We start from the raw sequence: 17,313 nt of genomic DNA on the forward strand, positions 1-17,313 counted from the left end.
ACACGGTTATTATGAAATCCTGTGGCGCCCTTTTATTTTCTTTGGTCCCGCTTTACATGAATGAATCGTTTTGGAGATTTTTCCTGACGGCGAAGTCGGCGAGAGGCTGACTATGTAAGGAGAGGAAATGAAATTGTTGGGAGTTGATGCTGAGACACCGTTTCGGGAATGTGCTCCGAGAATCTTCTCTCTCCGTCTCCGTTCCCCTTTCTCTCTTGGATTAATTTAAGTTTATTTGACTTCCTCACTCAATTTCAGGTTTCAGGTGGCAAACATTGATGGTCTATCAGGGCTGTTTCTGGCTAGAGAATAAAACACAGGTCTTAACAGTGTTTTAAACATTATGAATGTGCAAATCTAAATATTTAAGAATGTGATAATAGTATAAATGCTAGTTGAGCACACACCGCTGAGGAGAGGTGATCTGTACTCCGTGTTACACATAAATCACAGAAACATAGAGTACAGCTGGTAATTGTATGTTTGTAACGTATATTCATGAAGCACCCGTTCTCCCCCCTCCCCCCCTGGTTCCTCAGATCATGATAGAGTTCTGCCCTGGAGGTGCTGTGGATGCCATAATGCTAGGTAAGCCTCTCTCTCTCTGTGTTTTCATAAGTCCTCCACCTTCCTCCCCGTCACGGACGATGAGTTCCACACCTGAGTGACTCCACCTGTCTCCACGGAGACTCTAAGGAAGTGTAGACACAAGATGAAAGATGCCAACCCATGCTTTTGTTTTGAAGATCACAGCATTTTTGTAGGAACTATCTTAACATGATGATCTACATTCTTCCCCAGTCGGGCCTAGAAAGCTCTAGAAAGCGGTCTCCTCCGGTGTGGGAAAGCCCCCTGGTCTGTTTTTACTGGGTAATCCACATCCTCATAGCTGTCTGTACCCCCACTGCAGCTAACCAAACACAGACACGCTAGAATAAAGTCCGTAGGGCAGGACTAGCTTGGCTGTGTGAAATCTTTTCTGATCTGGGATTACTTTTCCAGCAACACTATCTGAGAGGCTTCCTTGATATCGCCACAGGTTTAACTTTGTTTTACCACGATCGCACCTACACGGGATCTAGAATCTGCGAGATGTGCGTAATGATTTGGGAACCCTCACTCTTCCCGTTCTCCCCCGCCACCGTATTTAACCCCTCACACTCCTGTCTCCTGTCTCCGTCTCTCCGCCACCTTTCAGAGTTGGACCGCGGGCTGACGGAGCCGCAGATTAAGGTGGTTTGTCGGCAGATGTTGGAGGCTCTGGAGTACCTCCACAGCATTAAGATCATCCACAGAGACCTAAAGGCCGGTAACATCCTCCTCATGCAGGACGGGGACATCAAACTGGGTGAGTTATTTTAAATATTGTTACTAGCGGTAGCGGCAGACATCTAACTGTTGCTTTCCTAGAAAGCAACATTGCATTCATCGTGTAGGCTCCATGGTGTCCAAGTTCAGTAACAGGAAATGAAGTTCTTAAAAATATTTGAAAAATTGTGGGTTGGATTTGGATAATATTTGTAAGGCCCGGAGTTATTCACAGAGAAAACCATGTGACAGCCAGAATGAGGCAAGAGGAAGCAATTCTCAAATAAACCCTGTCCCCAGGTTATCTCCATCTTTTCTTTGGTGTACATGTGTGCTGACACACACACACACACACACACACACACACACACACACACACACACACACACACACACACACACACACAGCCCTCCTGCAACGCTATAGAAGGATCAAGTGAGCATTGTGTGGGAAAACAAAGTGATGCATATTTCCATTGATGTGCTGTTTGAAGAGGACTCCTCAGCCTTTCACCAACTCATTCACCAGCATGTTTTGGACTAAAGAGTCGTTTCCAGGAAGGGTAAATAGTGTCTTGATGTGCTTTATGCATGTGCGAGCTAAGTAAGTGCAATGCATACATGAGGTTTTATTTTCTCTACTCGCTTTGACTCACTCAGTCATTATTCTGGTTTTAAAGTATAATTCTATTCTCAGTTAGTGGTGATACTGACTTATTGAGTCTCCAAACTTACCTAATGCTGATTGAAACGAGTTGGAAATGATTTGTTTTCGAGGTTGGCCGAATGCATTAGTTCATGATTGTTAACCAAAATCATAAATATGTATTTTTCCTGTTACCTGTAGGGCTATTCATCAATCTAGATCGATGAACCTAGTTATTTGATGGGATTGTCCAGTGAAACACCTGTGAACACTGTGCACTGATAGCTCATTAGTTCATGATGGCCTGTTCTGCATTATGGTTCCTTTTTTTTGGTAGAAATATTTGTGTATAGTCATAATAATGCTACTTCACAGACACACCCTTTGTGGTTATTTAAGGGAACAGAGTCCAGGTCAAACCCAATGCTTCAGCAGCTTTTTCACACACCCTTGCTAGAATGTACTGAAGATATATATATATATATATATATATATATATATATATATATATATATATATATATATATATATATATATATATATATATATATATATATAAGGTAGGATTTATCTGAATATCTTGTGTTTGAACTCTGATTTGATGACAATGGAAGCAGCACTGGTATTTATTGTCTAAAGTACACATTCTTTCTGCAGAAGTTTAGACTGCAACTGCAAATTACATATTTGCCTGGGACGTCAAAGATATTTGAATTGTAGTCTGCAAAACCAAGACAGTCACTTAAGTCCCCATAATAGAACATGCCAGTTTGTAATTGAAGCAGTCAGCCTGCTGTGTTGTGCGTGAAGGCCTCTGCCGAGGACTAAACCCTGGGCACGCCACACGTAATATTCCTACGTGCAGAGGAAAAGAAAAAAGAAAAGTTCAGGCAAAGTGGAAACAACACCCCTGTAATCTGAGGGTCGTGTCAGGAAAAGGAGGCTGCTTGTTTGGGAATCAGAACTGCTCACGGATTCTGTCTTTTTATCTCAACGTCGTGACAGATTTACAAGGGGAGAAAAGAATGGACGTTTTGTTGTTGGTGAATTCATTTAAACTGTTTCACTCTTTTTCTTTTCTTTTTTTTCTTCTCTTTATTTTTGCAGCTGATTTTGGCGTATCGGCGAAAAACACCAAAACCTTACAAAGAAGAGATTCTTTTATCGGAACGCCATACTGGTGAGTAAAATGTGACTCTCCATCGGAGCTCCAATAAGGAAAGATTAGTTATGCATGTGGCTTTTTTTGTCTAGAAATTCCATTGGGCAAATTCTAGATTTCATCATATTGTTGCAACATCCTAAATCAGATGAACTACTACTTGCAGTATGAGGTGATTTTAGAGGGGGATTATAGTTATAGTATAAAGAGCATGTTGTTGTGTATACACACAAACACCTCAACTCTTTAATGTTGTTGTCACAACTGCATGGTTCTCTCCAAGGCAGTGAACCTTGTTCCATACTATTATCCCGCATCGCAGTTAATCATCAACTAGAACAGGTTGTCATCCATCAGGATTTCACTTCACGGCCGTGCCCCCGTGTTTGCACAATCCTGAGAAGAGCATGGTTTTTAGTTTCTAGTTTATAGAATACGCTTTCCTTGAATGCAGTGATTAGCAACGTCCACAAGCAACGAGGAGCACACATTTGTTTCTTTGCACTCGAGCATGTTTTAGGAGCTCCGGGGTCGGAGAGGTATTTTTGCAGATCGTCTACAAACACGTGCTGATTGGAGAAGTGTGCTTGATGTTGACACTTGCCAAATAGTGAGTAAGAGAGAGGAGAAACACTCTGCGTACTCCCCCGCAGTAATCATCAGTTAGTCACTTGCTCTTTCTGCTCAGATAAAAACTATGTGTATGTTTATGATATCATAACCTAATGAGTCATGCATGGGTTGATTTCCATATGATTTGGCAAATCAGACTTTTACAACGTGATGGTTTAAATCTTAACAAGTTGAGTTACTTATTAGCTTCGTCACTTGATGCTTTGCAGTTACTGCATGTATGCAAGACTGCCTCTACAGTTCATTTGAAGTACTCATGAAACATTAATCTAGTGATTTGTGTTCATGGACATGGATTTTCCAGTTTTCCATTTATTTTAATGCCACTCAGCAAGACTTTCAAACTAAAACTAAACCTTCAAACTAAAACACCTTATGTGGTCATTCTGAATATACATTCAAACATGTATATACTCAAGCTTGACCTCCACTCTGTAAATGGTATAAATGTTGAACCTTTGGATTTCCCTGACTCAGGATGGCCCCAGAGGTGGTGATGTGCGAGACGATGAAGGATGCCCCGTACGACTACAAGGCCGATGTCTGGTCTCTGGGAATCACGCTGATCGAGCTCGCCCAGATCGAACCCCCGCACCACGAGCTCAACCCCATGAGGGTGTTGTTGAAGATCGCCAAGTCGGAGCCTCCCACCCTGGAGCAGCCGCACAAATGGTGAGGAGGCATTCAGCTGTTGCACATTGGCCAGGAAATGCATCATATGATATGTGCCAATTGTGAAGAGAACACGGGGAAGTATCAGCCAGGAAATGAAATAAAACCCTTACATTTACACCACTTTTGCCGCAATCCAAGATGCATTAGCCTCAGCGTGGATTATGATAGGTGGACAAAGGCTTCGATCTTACTCTCTAGATTTCACCGGGTCTAATTTTATTCTTTTACCCAATTTTTGCACAGTCAGCGTCCTGTAATGGTCCTCCCCTCCTCTCTGCCTGCAGCCTATCCAAAACTAAAGCATCAAGCCAGTGCCAAACTATAACTTTCTCCCCTATCGATTTTATGAGTCTGAATGTTCCATAGCAGCAAATTTAGTGCTGCAAAATCAAAGTTATCAGGTGCTGAAAGGTCATTTGGGATGGGGGAGCCCACTCGTTCCTGTTGAAAGCCTCTTGCTTTATAAAGCACAGCTGTGCACCGAGATGACCCACATGTACCAACATCACATATCTGGAAATGCTCTGTTCAAATGTGTTGTGTTGTAACTATTCCTTCATCCCTCCCCGCCCTTCATTCCTCTTGCGTTCCATTGATTCTGTTTTCTTGCGTTCACTCCAGGTCACAGGCGTTTAAAAGTTTCCTGAAGAAAGCTTTGGACAAAAACCCCGAGACCCGTCCATCTGTAGCAGAACTCGCTGAGGTAAAACCTGGCAAACGCTACACAATGCTGCACTTGAACATGCGACGGAACATTGTCCTCGCTCGGTCCTTATCTTCCTGCGACACACGTATACGGGTCCTTTTTAGGCTTCTATTTTAAGGCTGAATGGAGCGATCTATGCCAGGGAAGTGAGTAGAGCTGTGGAGGGCACCGGCATGCGAGCGGGAGAGGAATAGAAGGTGTGGTGAGGAAGAAATGGGGCAAGGAGTAGGATGAATAATAATAACTGTTCACTTTTAAAGCCCCTTTTAAAACATTTTCAGGACAATGGAGGGTTTCACCTTTGCTTTCCAGCAACAGTAAATGCACACAATTTAATGCCAGTAAGGACCTATCCTAAGCGAGGATATTACTAATGATGAATGTCATCAGCTGTGTGAGGAGGAACTCTGACGAAAGGTTTCTCAAAGTCCCGAGCAGGAAAAATGAGAGGAAGAGTGAAGAGGGTGTGGATTAAAGCAGGAGTGCAGTGTCTATTAACATTCAGAGCCACAGTTTCCTGTCTGTATCCCACAGCTGAGGGAATGCCAGCTATTTACATTCCCACCCTCAGCCAATAGTATGTCTGGATGACTCTGAGCTCGCCACCTCTGGCCAATTAGAGGGAGAGGCATAGATGAAAATCCTAGACCTGGGCCCGCTGGGAATTCCGCATGTGCTCTCCAGTGGGGGGGTTGGGACGGGTGCGGTCCGGTTTTGGTGCCGTGTTGGAGGTTTTAGATGTTTATCATGCCTGCTGCTCCCAACGGCTGTCAGATAGTGTTTACTGTAGATAGTTGTGCAATGATGGCATTACATTCTGCTCCACAATACTGGAAGTTACCGTCGGTGATTGTGACAAGGGTCAGACTTTATTCACCGGAGTGTGTAGATATAGAAAACAGATGTCGTGCAGGAAGTGAACATGAAGATTAGAATGATTCATTGATGAAGTGTGTGGAGTGTAGGTGTAAGACAAAAATGGAAAATTTAAAAAGTCTTTGTCATTTCTAAGCTGGTGTTGGTTTGAAACGGATCCCTTGTGGTTCTTGTGTCCGTCCCACATGGGTGCTTGTAAAGAATGTACACAAAGTACACAAATGACACAGTATCAGTCACTACGGCTGGCGGGACACCATCTGGATGACTTGTACTCATTGCACTTCTCCCCCCACTTAGTTTCTCATGGATTTTCTGCAGCGTGTTTCGGTGAAGCTTCCATTCACGTATCAGATTAGAGGCTTATCTGTTTTGTGATTACAGTGTTTTACCACGGGAGTATTAGGCACGCTTACCCAGCGGGGGCCAGGAGGCTTGTAGGAGGGTGTTAAGTGAAAGGCTGATTGAAGCTATTTAAATTTGTCATCCAGAACGGACAGACACACATTTTGATGACCCTTCTAATTTCAGAAATTGCTTGAAAATCAGCATGTTTAAAAAAAAAGTTTTCCCAACAATCAAAGTAATTTTGTAAAAGTCAAAGGAAGTATTTCTCTGTAGAAAGTCATGTGTGTTAGGTCTGTGGACACGGAGTAATGTATTCGTCTTTGTGAAGATTTGTGCATTAAAGTCAGGCTCATTTTATTCATGTAGACTGAAATGACTGCCCGTACCCCAAACTTAACCTAAACCTAATTATAGCCTTAACCTTGAAAGCAAGTCTTAGCTTCTGAACCACCCTGTGAGGACTGACAAAAATGTCCTAACATTCCTAAAAATGTGCTCACTGAAGGTCTAAAACTCAAATGGATTCTCTCAGGGAAAAAAGCACACTCCACCAGCATTGCTCCACAGGTAATTCTGCCCCCTCCTCCGGTCCCCTAATGGGCCATATTGTTCACATTTAACCTTTTCACGCCTAGCCATGCATGTAAGACCCACAGTCAGCAGCCTCTTTGGGCCTAAAAGCAACATGAAACCTAAAAGAGAGGATTTAAGCTCCACTGATCCACATATTGACCATAATGGAAGGAAAAGACAGCTTTATTACACTGTTTGCCGTTTTCCAATTGAACTTGAACTGCATCACCCTTTTGATAGCGTTTTCTCATCAAATGGTTTTGTTTGTATCTGTTAAAACGTCCTGAAAGTCCGTTTTGCTGTTGGAGATAGTTGAACTTTGAATGGCCTGTTCGCAGGTAATGGGTTATTGATTTACTTTTGCCCTCAGATGCATTTACCCACCACAACATTCCTTCAATTCTCACACCCTCTTCCAAGCGTTACAAACATTAAAATAATGTTTCAAGCATTATTGGAGCATTCAGTGTAGCTAAAAATGATGATTTGGTCTTTTCACTCCAACGTGTGGCTTTAAGATTTAATGTCTACATCAGTTGCTAAGTGTGCACTAATTGTGCATGCATTATTAAAATGTTTAAAATTCTGATTCCATGCACTTTTTTGATGAGGACATAAAAAGACATCCATACATTTTGGTTGGATAATTACTATGAACACCTGAATGTGTGTGTGTTTGGTTCGATGGCACTCAGCGTTCAAGCTGCCTGCCTCATCAGACCAAAGCTGGCTGCTGGTCGTCACTGGAGTGACTAAGTGAAAAAGCCGAAGCCTAATGCAGTCCTGGAGGACGAGCCCTCGCACACAAACAACTGTGATCAAATGTGCTGTACACACCCTGACTTCTGCACTCTTCATGGTCCAGCACCACTTAGCCTACTCGCTTTGTTAGCCGCTCCAATTAAATTACACGCTAGTGCAACACATCTGAATAATAGATGGTCGGCTGCACTCAACTTTTAATTTAGCTTTTTATCCTCCTTGCACTCAACATACTGTTTGCACTCTGGCAAACACACATTTTCTTTTTAACGGCTATAAAACCAGAACTAGCGTTCTATTTAAAGGTGGGATTGAACGGCGCTGCATCAGGCTGCCATTAAAGGGAGAGTTGTGTTGTAGACTGTTGTGGGAGCTCTCCAGGAACTGGCAGGTGGCAGATAGAGTTTCCCCTCAGTGAAAGCCTCCTCTAGCCTCACGGACAAGTTCATGTTTTTGACTGCACTTACTTTATTTTCAGCAGAATTATCTATTATCCTCCATCAAAGAGTGTTTATCCTCTGGTCACATCGAGCCTTTAGTAGTCTTAACAAGTTCATTTATGCTCAGTCTTTAATGTATGAAATGAAATGCAAGAGGGAACAACAACACGTTGTAAGACACTTGACTAAGCACCAGTGCATTTTAATTGATAATTAATTAACCATCTCTGTCTCCTGTGTCCAAAGCACCCTTTTGTGAGATCGGTGACGTCTAACCGCCCTCTGCGGGAGCTGGTGGCCGAGGCCAAGGCGGAGGTCATGGAGGAAATCGAGGACAATAGGGAGGAAGGAGAGGAGGACGACGCCATGGAGCTCACTGTGGTACCAAACCTCAATTCTCAATTCTTTTTTCATGTCTGTCCCTTCAGTTTCTTCTTTGTCATTGTTTGTTTCTAAATGAGCAGACCATGAGTCGGGCTTTCAGAGTACACGTGATCCGGATTTACAAGGTCCGTAATGGGACAGTGACTGGGACTGACTTCTACTGAACAATTCAGAAGAGTTGGAATCAGAAAAGTGCCCTCGTTTTAGTCTCATTGAATGTCATGTACATAATCACACAGTCATGCACTTACATTGAAGTGACGCCCTTGTAAGCCAGAGAACAGACCTTTAGTGTGCGATGACATCATATATATCAGACCTGGAGAATATGTCTTCATTAAAAGAAGAACCTCAGAAGGGCACTGACTGGCTTTGGAAAGCGTTAGATTGACGGATGGTAGTATAAGTATTTTTTTTTTAATGTCCCTCTTTTTCAAACATTTTCCAGCGATGGATGTTTCTATAACGAACCATGTGGCGGGTCGGATGAGCACTTAGCTGCTCATGCACCCTAACCCCGAAAAGCCCCCGCGTTCCGCCTTAACCAAACACTTCCTCCACTTTAAAGTATTAGCTTGCTAACCCCCCGTTGAATAGCAGACGATTAGAAAGTGATGTAGAGTAGTGTGAGAGTGCAGTTTACCTCCTGCCCTCGGCACAAACAAAGGAACAGAAACCGGAATCCTGGCATTCAAACACACCCACACATGTTTAAAAATAGGCGCTGCCTTCATATTCGTTCCTCTATAGAAACGCTGTGATGGAGTCAATTATTTAAGGTTGTATTGTTCTCTTGCTATAGCGTGACCCTTAACTAAAGACCACCAGGGCCACACAGTGATAGAAGACCCTAAAAATACTCCTAACTGGAAGCTGTGACCGGGCTAATGCGTGGAACGGATGTTTTTCTCTCCACGAAGATTATGTAATGTTGCTTCTTACCTCTTCCTCTGAAGTTGCTCAGAGTGCTGACATCTGAATGAAGTCCGAACATCAGATTTCGCAGCTCTGTCTTTAGTTAACTATGAGATCATTGCAGTTGTCTCCTTGAAAGGGCACCCTCCTGCACACACAGCAGCATTTTGACCCGTGCGGCGACAAGGCCCTGAAAGCCAGCCAAGCAGTTATCTGACCGTTTATCTCTTCCCATATATCATACGCAGCCAGGCGGGGAGATTTGCTGACATATTACAAAGGCCGCACCATAAAGATGTGTGATGGTATTGTTTTTCTCGGAGGAGAATACAGCGGAGAGGTGTTTCCAGAAGCTGTGCTCATGATTCTGAAATAACATCTTAAGTTTATAATCACAGGCCATAGAATTCCCATGTCTAACGTCTGGAAGCTTCTGTTATTATTATTTTTAAAATTATAAAAAATTCTCAGGATTTCTAAAATTACTGCAGGAGTTGTCTGATGTTTTAGTGAGTTTTATCAATATTGTAATATTCTTATTTATTTTCATTGATGACTTTTAAACTGCTTTTGACTTCTTTTATCTTCATGCTGCTTCTAGGATACAATAATGCTTTATTTGATTCTTATTGGCATTTTTATTCAGGATTTGACCATTTCCAATATGACTAACTGATCCCCCCCCCCCCCCCCCCCCCCCCCCCCCCCCCGAAGAATTACACATCATTGTTGGTAATAATGGATTAAAAACATTCTGTCCTTGGTTGTCAGCCATGATTTACACAGGCTTTTTGCCTCTGTAATTATTAGTACACAGATTAGATAACTGTCTCCGCCACAGTGTGAAAAGAAGCAGTCTAGGCAGGAATGACTGCATTCCTGCTAAAATAAAGGTTCTGCTTACGTCTCTTGAAGGTGAGACGCCTGAAGGACTTTAACGTTTCTCCATAGATGGATTTTAAATACAGTTATTTAAACAATTAAAAACACGTTGACATTATTTTTGACTCCAAACAAAGTGAATGTGTGATTAAGCTTCCGAGCATAATAACTGTTCTCTTCTTCCTCCTCCTCCTCATTCCTTAAGTCTCCAGGAAAGGAGCCATGCCAGACCAGTCAGACCAGTTTGGAAGCAGACCAGTCTCTGCTGGATCCCCAGAGTCCAACTAGCACCTCCTCAACCACACCAATACCTCTATCCAGGAAGGGGGCTGAGCCGGATACCCCCACACAGGAGCAGCCAGGACATGTGATGCTGGTCCCTGTTCCCCTGCCACGGCAGAATCTCCCTCCAAAGGATCGAGGGGAGGTGGATGACAAACTGGCCGATGACGTCATTCTTGAGTCTGAGAAATCTGAGAGCGAGTCCTCGACAAAGACCTCCAGCTCAGACTCGGGCATTGAGGATGGGAAGAGCACCCCCACATCGGAGGAAAAGGTGCCCTTTGAAGTTTCAGATTTGGAAAATGAAATAATACTGATCGTGGCGTATTCAATATTAATACTAAAATAAATTTTAAGGTTGCTGTGGAGACCCCGGAGACGGAACAGCCACCCCCTCTCCAACTGGAGGCGTCTGAGGAACATGTTGACATCATCATAGCCTCACCAGACCCAGAGGTGCCCACGGTCCAGGTGACCGAGGATGTGAGCAGCGCTGCTGCTAACGGAGGCTCAGCAGCTCCAAGTCCAAGTCCGGCCGCCTCACCTGAACCCACCCCGGCTCCCTCTCCTGCTCCGACCCCGGCCCCGGTGCCTGCACCTGGTTCCCTAACCAAGGGAACCCCAGAGCGGACGTCGACCGGTGGAAACGGGGAGCCTGTCTCGCCTTACATCAATGGAGGGATTATCAACAAACGCTACTCTTATTCAGGCAGCATGGCATCGGAGAGCATGGACATGTCCATCCACAAGGACACCATCTCTGCAAGGGTGAGTCGACATGAAGCAGGCCGACCTGTCCTGTATGACTTCTCCTTCTTATTTATATGCTAAGAAGAATGAATCCGTATCGTATTTATTATTATTCAGTGTTTCAGCAGAGAACATGTCTTTGAGGTGTAAAAGAGCCAGCTCCCTGCTGCCTCTGTAGGAAAACTCCTCCTTGGAAAAAGTATTTCTCGTCACCCACAGAGGAACTGAAACTGCATTGTGTTGTGTTTTGGGGTGTGGGTGTTAACCATCTGAGACAGAGGATAGCCTGTCTTTCATTAGGCTTACACTTCACATTGCATTCAGGGAGGAGAATGGAGAAGATTTGTCCTTAATCCCCCTTTCTAAACCCCCTCATATTTCTAAGGCGGGTATGATTGACGCTTAATATCTATTTATTTGGTGAGTTTAGGCAGATTTGCTGACAAGGAATTTTAGTAGTAATATGTTTGAAGAACAAAATCTTCCAAATGTCATTCCAGACAAAAGCAAGCTTTGTTTCACAACTGAAGACGATACATTTTTACGTAATCTGATGGATTAAAAACTGGAGAATTCCCATCATCCATAGATGATTTAACAATCAGAGAATTTGTGCTTCGCCTTACACTCCCAGTGAGGGAGGGAAGGAAGAGAGAGACCATTCCACCATTTATCACCGAGCCTTTTCTGAAGCAAAATATGTGACATTTCCTATTCATCGGGATCAACAGTGGTCTTTGTATTCAGCATTAACCAGCACGAATGGACGCTTCTATGCAGCTCATTGTCACTCTGCTGCTTCTGGTGGCTTACGGACCGGCCGTGATGAAATCCTATTGACTGCCGTGGAATCGTGTGTGTTTGTGGCATGTTACGTTTTTCCAGAGTGTGTGTGTGTGTGTGTGTGTGTGTGTGTGTGTGTGTGTGTGTGTGTGTGTGTGTGTGTGTGTGTGTGTGTTTGTGGCATGTTACGTTTTTCCAGAGTGTGTGTGTGTGTGTGTGTGTGTGTGTGTGTGTGTGTGTGTGTGTGTGTGTGTGTGTGTGTGTGTGTGTGTGTGTGTGTGTGTGTGTGTGTGTGTGTGTGTGTGTGTGTGTGTGTGTGTGTGTGTGTGTGTGTGTGTGTGTGTGTGTGTGTGTGTGTGTGTGTGTAGCGACCCACGCTTCTTGTGATTTGTGGTGACAGTGAGGACTTAATGACACACGCAGCCACATATATGCATTGCTACTGTAAATGTGTCACTTATGTAGAACGGGAATCAACAGTGCAGAGCGGTGCAAAAGTAGCATCCAGTAGCGGCCGTCTGTGGGCGCGGGCCTCAGATGAAGTCTTGTTTGCTCAGCTGCAGAGGGCTCACCAAGAAGCTTTATCAGAGGGGACAGCAGGACGCTAAAACCAAGTGAATTGCCGCGTTTGGGTTCAGTTTCCTCCTCTCCTCTCGTCTCGTCTCCTCTTTATACAAACTATATATAAACCAGGAAGTGACGACATCCAGCGTTTGAGCTACGTGGTGTGTGCAGAGCAAACGCCACCATATCAGTCCTGTAAATATTGACCGTGAAGGCTGATTCAGATATGGGACACGTGTTTTGTAGCCATAACAATTTTGCCTGTTCACTAAGTACAGGATGGGGTTACATGAAACATTTAATGAACGTGAATCATGGCTTCCCCAGACTTTGCTGGATTGGCCTTTGTTATGTCGTTCTTATAATATTAGAATGAGTTTGTTCAACTTGTGAACAAAGAAAAGGGCCGATGATCAGAAATCGACTGCTTAAATCTCAAACATGTTACATTTCTAGTAACTAGGGCAATGGATGGAATGATTGCAATGATCCTCAACCCGCCGAGGTGCTAGTCCCAATGTGAAACCCAACCAGATTCACTGCAGATGACGTAGACCCTCATTCAGTATTGTTTACGTGTCCGAGAACACAGAGTTAAAGTCACATTGTGTCATATTTACTGGATGAGGTGACCGCATGGCACTCCCCATTACGCTGACAGATGGAGCATCTCGCTGCTTGTAACAGTCGAACCAGATCGACAGGAATATCAATGTCTTTGTCAACACGCATAACCACACAGCTGCCTCTCCTTCCGCCAGATAAACGGGCTCAATAGAGTTCTGCAGGGACCACGTCTTCTTGACCCGGAAGTTAGCATCGCACTGGTTCCCTCTACAAAAAGAAGATGGGGTTTTCCCATTGCATTTTGGATCTTCCACGATTTGTTTAGAGAATCCCCACCGATGAACACCACTTTCAAGACGTGCAAACATGCAAGCTCATTTAATTGTCTGCAGCACTATTGGAAGTCACAAAGACATGCATATGTAAAGGGGACTGATTTCAAACACCATAGTCTGCTTCTACAGCATGTGAGAAAAACATTGTCTGAAGCCTTTTGTGGCTTTAAATCTGATTAATCTCCTCAGGTGATGAGTTATCGTCTGTTGAAACTTCAGAACATCTGTTGGCGTGGGTTAGAATGTTGTCTCTGCCCCAACATGTCTCTATCTACTGATGCATGTCACTCAACTCTGCAAACATTTATTCGTCTTGTACTGAAGGTGTGATTTGATCTAATGTGGTTCTTTGTGTTCCTGTCCGTCTGCCTCGCAGGACTCCAGAAAGACCTTGAAACGTACCAGGAAGTTTGTCATTGACGGCGTGGAGGTGAGCGTCACCACCTCGAAGATCATCCGGGAAGATGAGAAGAAAGACGAGGAGATGAGATTCCTGAGGTGTGTGTTCTCATTCCCTGTGAAAGAGCCATGAACTCAGCGGCGTGTTTAGTCCTCAGCTCAGCTGAAGTCTGTAGTCATAAGTGGCCTGTTGGACGTTGCTGTTACTACACATACTATTTTGGGAATCCTGCATTGTTGGGCTTTAGCCCGTTGGGATTTAAGTTTACAAATACTTAAACTGTTACGGAAAAAGACTAATTTAGGAACTTGTCTCTTTTTATACGATCTATGGCTTGAAAAAAGCAAGTTACTTTTAGATAGGGGGGGTGAGTTTAGCTGTATTTAGTGTTGGGAGTTCAAATAGAATGATCAATGCAGTTTTATTTATTATCATGTATTTCATGATTTATTTATTTTTTTAATGTACAGATTATTTAGTTAGAACCGTCTTTATCACATTGCACTGCCTTTTAAAGTCCTAAGGAGTTTCTGGTGCATTACTCATGCCATCTAGTGGTGGCAACATGGCATTGCATGTGTGACTACAATAATACCAACAGACTTGGTTTGATTCAGAGGCTGAGAGGAAAGGGAACATTTGTGATATTTCCTCATACACCTCCTTTAAAAGAATGAATACAGATTGACAGTATTAACTTTAGTATTGACTAAATGTGTTTGTTTGAGGAGTTATTAACCTCCGAAACTGAAGTTGTATATGTTTGTGTGTGTGAAGACGTCAGGAACTGCGTGAGCTCCGTCTGTTGCAGAAGGAAGAGCAACGAGCTCAGGCCGGTCTAAACGCCAAACTGGAAACGCAGAGAGAACAAATGCAGAGACGTTTTGACCAGGAGATGAATGTGAGTCACAGTTTATTATTTTACTCCATGCTTCATTCATGGGAAGATTTGCAGGACAGGGCAGACACATTTTCTCAGGGAATGCATGAAAAACCACGAAGCTTACAAGCTGCTGGTTTCCTCTCGGTGCGTTCCAGGCCAAGAAGAAGCACTACGACATGGAGCTGGAGAACCTGGAGAAGAATCAGAAGCAGACTATTGAGAAGATGGAGGGTGACCACCATGTTAAACTCAAGGACGAGAACAGACGCATCAAATTTGAGCAGGAGCGCGACCACCACAGGTTCCAGGATCAGTTAAAACAAAAGAAAAAGGAGGTTCGTTGACCATGAGGAATTAAAACGGCTCAAATAAAGCTTTCAGTCTTCAACCTTTAAACACATGAATGATGTCTTGATTGCTTCCCCTGTGTGTTTAAATCATGTGCTGAAATGTCCTTTCTTTATGATTTAGGTGAAACACTCTGTTGATAAGTTGCCCAGAAGTCAGCGTAAAGAATCCTTGAAACAGAGCATGAATTCCTACCAAGAAATGAAGACGAGAGAAGTAAGTTGTTTGCTCAACAGTCTTTTGGGCTCTCTGTATTCTATGCATACTTGAGTGTTTTTGTATTTTCCTTTTTCAGCAATGCCTTCATTTCCTCCACCGATGTGATTCTCTTTTCTGTGCTTTAGGAGGAGAAGTTCCTGGCGGGTCAGAAGAACTACCTGGACACCACGCTGAAGAGAATCATCTCCAGCAACAAGAGAGAGATTGCAGAGATGGAGAGGGGATGCCTGAACAGGAAACACCAGTTCATTAGAGGTACACTATCTGTTAAGCACCGGGTTCATTCAAATCAGATTAATGCTTGATCAAATGACCCCTAACACAAACCAGGCCTATGCCTTTTTACACACAGAAGATAGTCTTTATAAAGGGAGACAGTGTGAGCCTCACACATACTTCAGAATAATCATATTATCAGCCATATTTATATGAGAAGTAGGGCACTGAATATAAGTGAACAGAGACATTGTTGATAAGTTGTTTGCCAATTTCAATGGTTTGTGTCATTTTGTAAAACGTCAATCAGGTGCATTTATAAAAAATATTTTTAAATATGAGTTATGAATTTCAGCATTCTTTGTATTTACATTTACATTTTTTTGATGAACTCTTTTAATGATTTTATTCCACGATGAATGAAAAAAGTACAATAAATGCAATGAACCCCAGAATTTACTTCCCTCCCAAAATGAGGCTTGTGCGCCTAGCTCCAAAATTATTGAGATTAATAAATCTGACCAAAACAATATGGATGCATATTTCTGTCTCTACTGTAGACCCTTCTTTGCATTTGGCCCCTGCTGTACTGGGATGTTCCAGTAGACATAATTCATTTTAGCAACTCTGTCATTTCTTCTGTCCTTTCCTCACTTTTATTAGAGCGTGAAGCGACAATATGGGACATGGAGGAGAAGAACCTCTACGAGAGACACCAGTTATTGAAGCAGCAGCTGAAGGACCAGTACTTCCTCGCGAGGCATCAGCTTCTCAAAAAACACGAAAAGGTAAATCGGTGGATTTACATCTCTTCTATAATATGTTTGCTCCCACTATTCTCACCCATTTATCCTTGGGTAGCAAGTCAACATCAAGTCTGGAATCAGGAAATAGCTTTCAGCATTTAGTCTGCGGTTCCCTCTGATTTTCTCTTCAGCACTGTCATGCGTATATTCTATGTCCATTGTTTGCTCTGCAATGAAACGGACGTGACAATGTGTCTATTCTCGGTGTGGCGACAGGAGCAGGAACAGATGCAGTGCTACAATCAGCGCATGATTGAGATTCTGAAAGGTCGGCAGCAGCAGGAGAAGAACCGGCTGCCTAAGATCCAGCGCGGCGAAGCCAAGACCCGGATGGCCATGTTCAAGAAAAGCCTCCGCATCAACTCGACGGGCAGCAACTCCGAGGACAGAGAGAAGATCAAACAGGTACCGGAGCGCTCGCAAGGACTTCCTCGCTCCAGGTCGGAGCATTAAGTGAATAATTTAGTAACAACTCCCTTTTGTCTCGCTCTAGTTTTCTCAGCAGGAGGACAAGCGTCAGAAGGCAGAGAGGCTTCATCAGCAGCAGAAACACGAGAACCAGATGAGGGAGATGATTGGCCAGTGTGACAGCAACATCAGAGAGCTGCAGCAGCTACAGGTGCTTTCTTTTGGGTTGTGTCATAACGTCTAGGTTATCTCCAGAGGAGGTTTTTGTCCAGTGTGTAGATTTTGTTGTTAACAAGAGTTTGCTTTGTGCTCCAGAATGAAAAATGCCACCTGTTGATTGAGAATGAGACTCAGAGACTCAAGCACTTGGATGAGCAACACAACCAGCTGCTGAAGGACTGGAGGGATCAACTGAAACCCAGAAAGAAGGTACTCGTTTCCTG

General features: G+C 43.5%; 1 protein-coding gene across 1 annotated transcript in view; it reads left to right on the top strand.

Annotated features, from left to right (window-relative positions):
• Positions 1-17,313, top strand: part of stk10 (serine/threonine kinase 10) — a 33,824-nt gene that overhangs the window by 14,162 nt on the left and 2,349 nt on the right. The window contains exons 3-19 of the mRNA XM_084029388.1: positions 540-588; positions 1,199-1,348; positions 3,061-3,133; positions 4,226-4,420; positions 5,045-5,126; positions 8,375-8,509; positions 10,515-10,865; positions 10,949-11,359; positions 13,967-14,088; positions 14,768-14,891; positions 15,029-15,208; positions 15,345-15,437; positions 15,566-15,695; positions 16,320-16,444; positions 16,679-16,867; positions 16,956-17,081; positions 17,186-17,299. Of these exons, the coding sequence (XP_083885514.1) occupies positions 540-588; positions 1,199-1,348; positions 3,061-3,133; positions 4,226-4,420; positions 5,045-5,126; positions 8,375-8,509; positions 10,515-10,865; positions 10,949-11,359; positions 13,967-14,088; positions 14,768-14,891; positions 15,029-15,208; positions 15,345-15,437; positions 15,566-15,695; positions 16,320-16,444; positions 16,679-16,867; positions 16,956-17,081; positions 17,186-17,299 (2,649 nt within the window). The remainder of the gene's footprint in view (positions 1-539; positions 589-1,198; positions 1,349-3,060; positions 3,134-4,225; positions 4,421-5,044; positions 5,127-8,374; positions 8,510-10,514; positions 10,866-10,948; positions 11,360-13,966; positions 14,089-14,767; positions 14,892-15,028; positions 15,209-15,344; positions 15,438-15,565; positions 15,696-16,319; positions 16,445-16,678; positions 16,868-16,955; positions 17,082-17,185; positions 17,300-17,313) is intronic.

Source organism: Eutrigla gurnardus, assembly GCF_963514095.1.
Source record: "Eutrigla gurnardus genome assembly, chromosome: 15".
Lineage (NCBI taxonomy): Eukaryota > Metazoa > Chordata > Actinopteri > Perciformes > Triglidae > Eutrigla > Eutrigla gurnardus.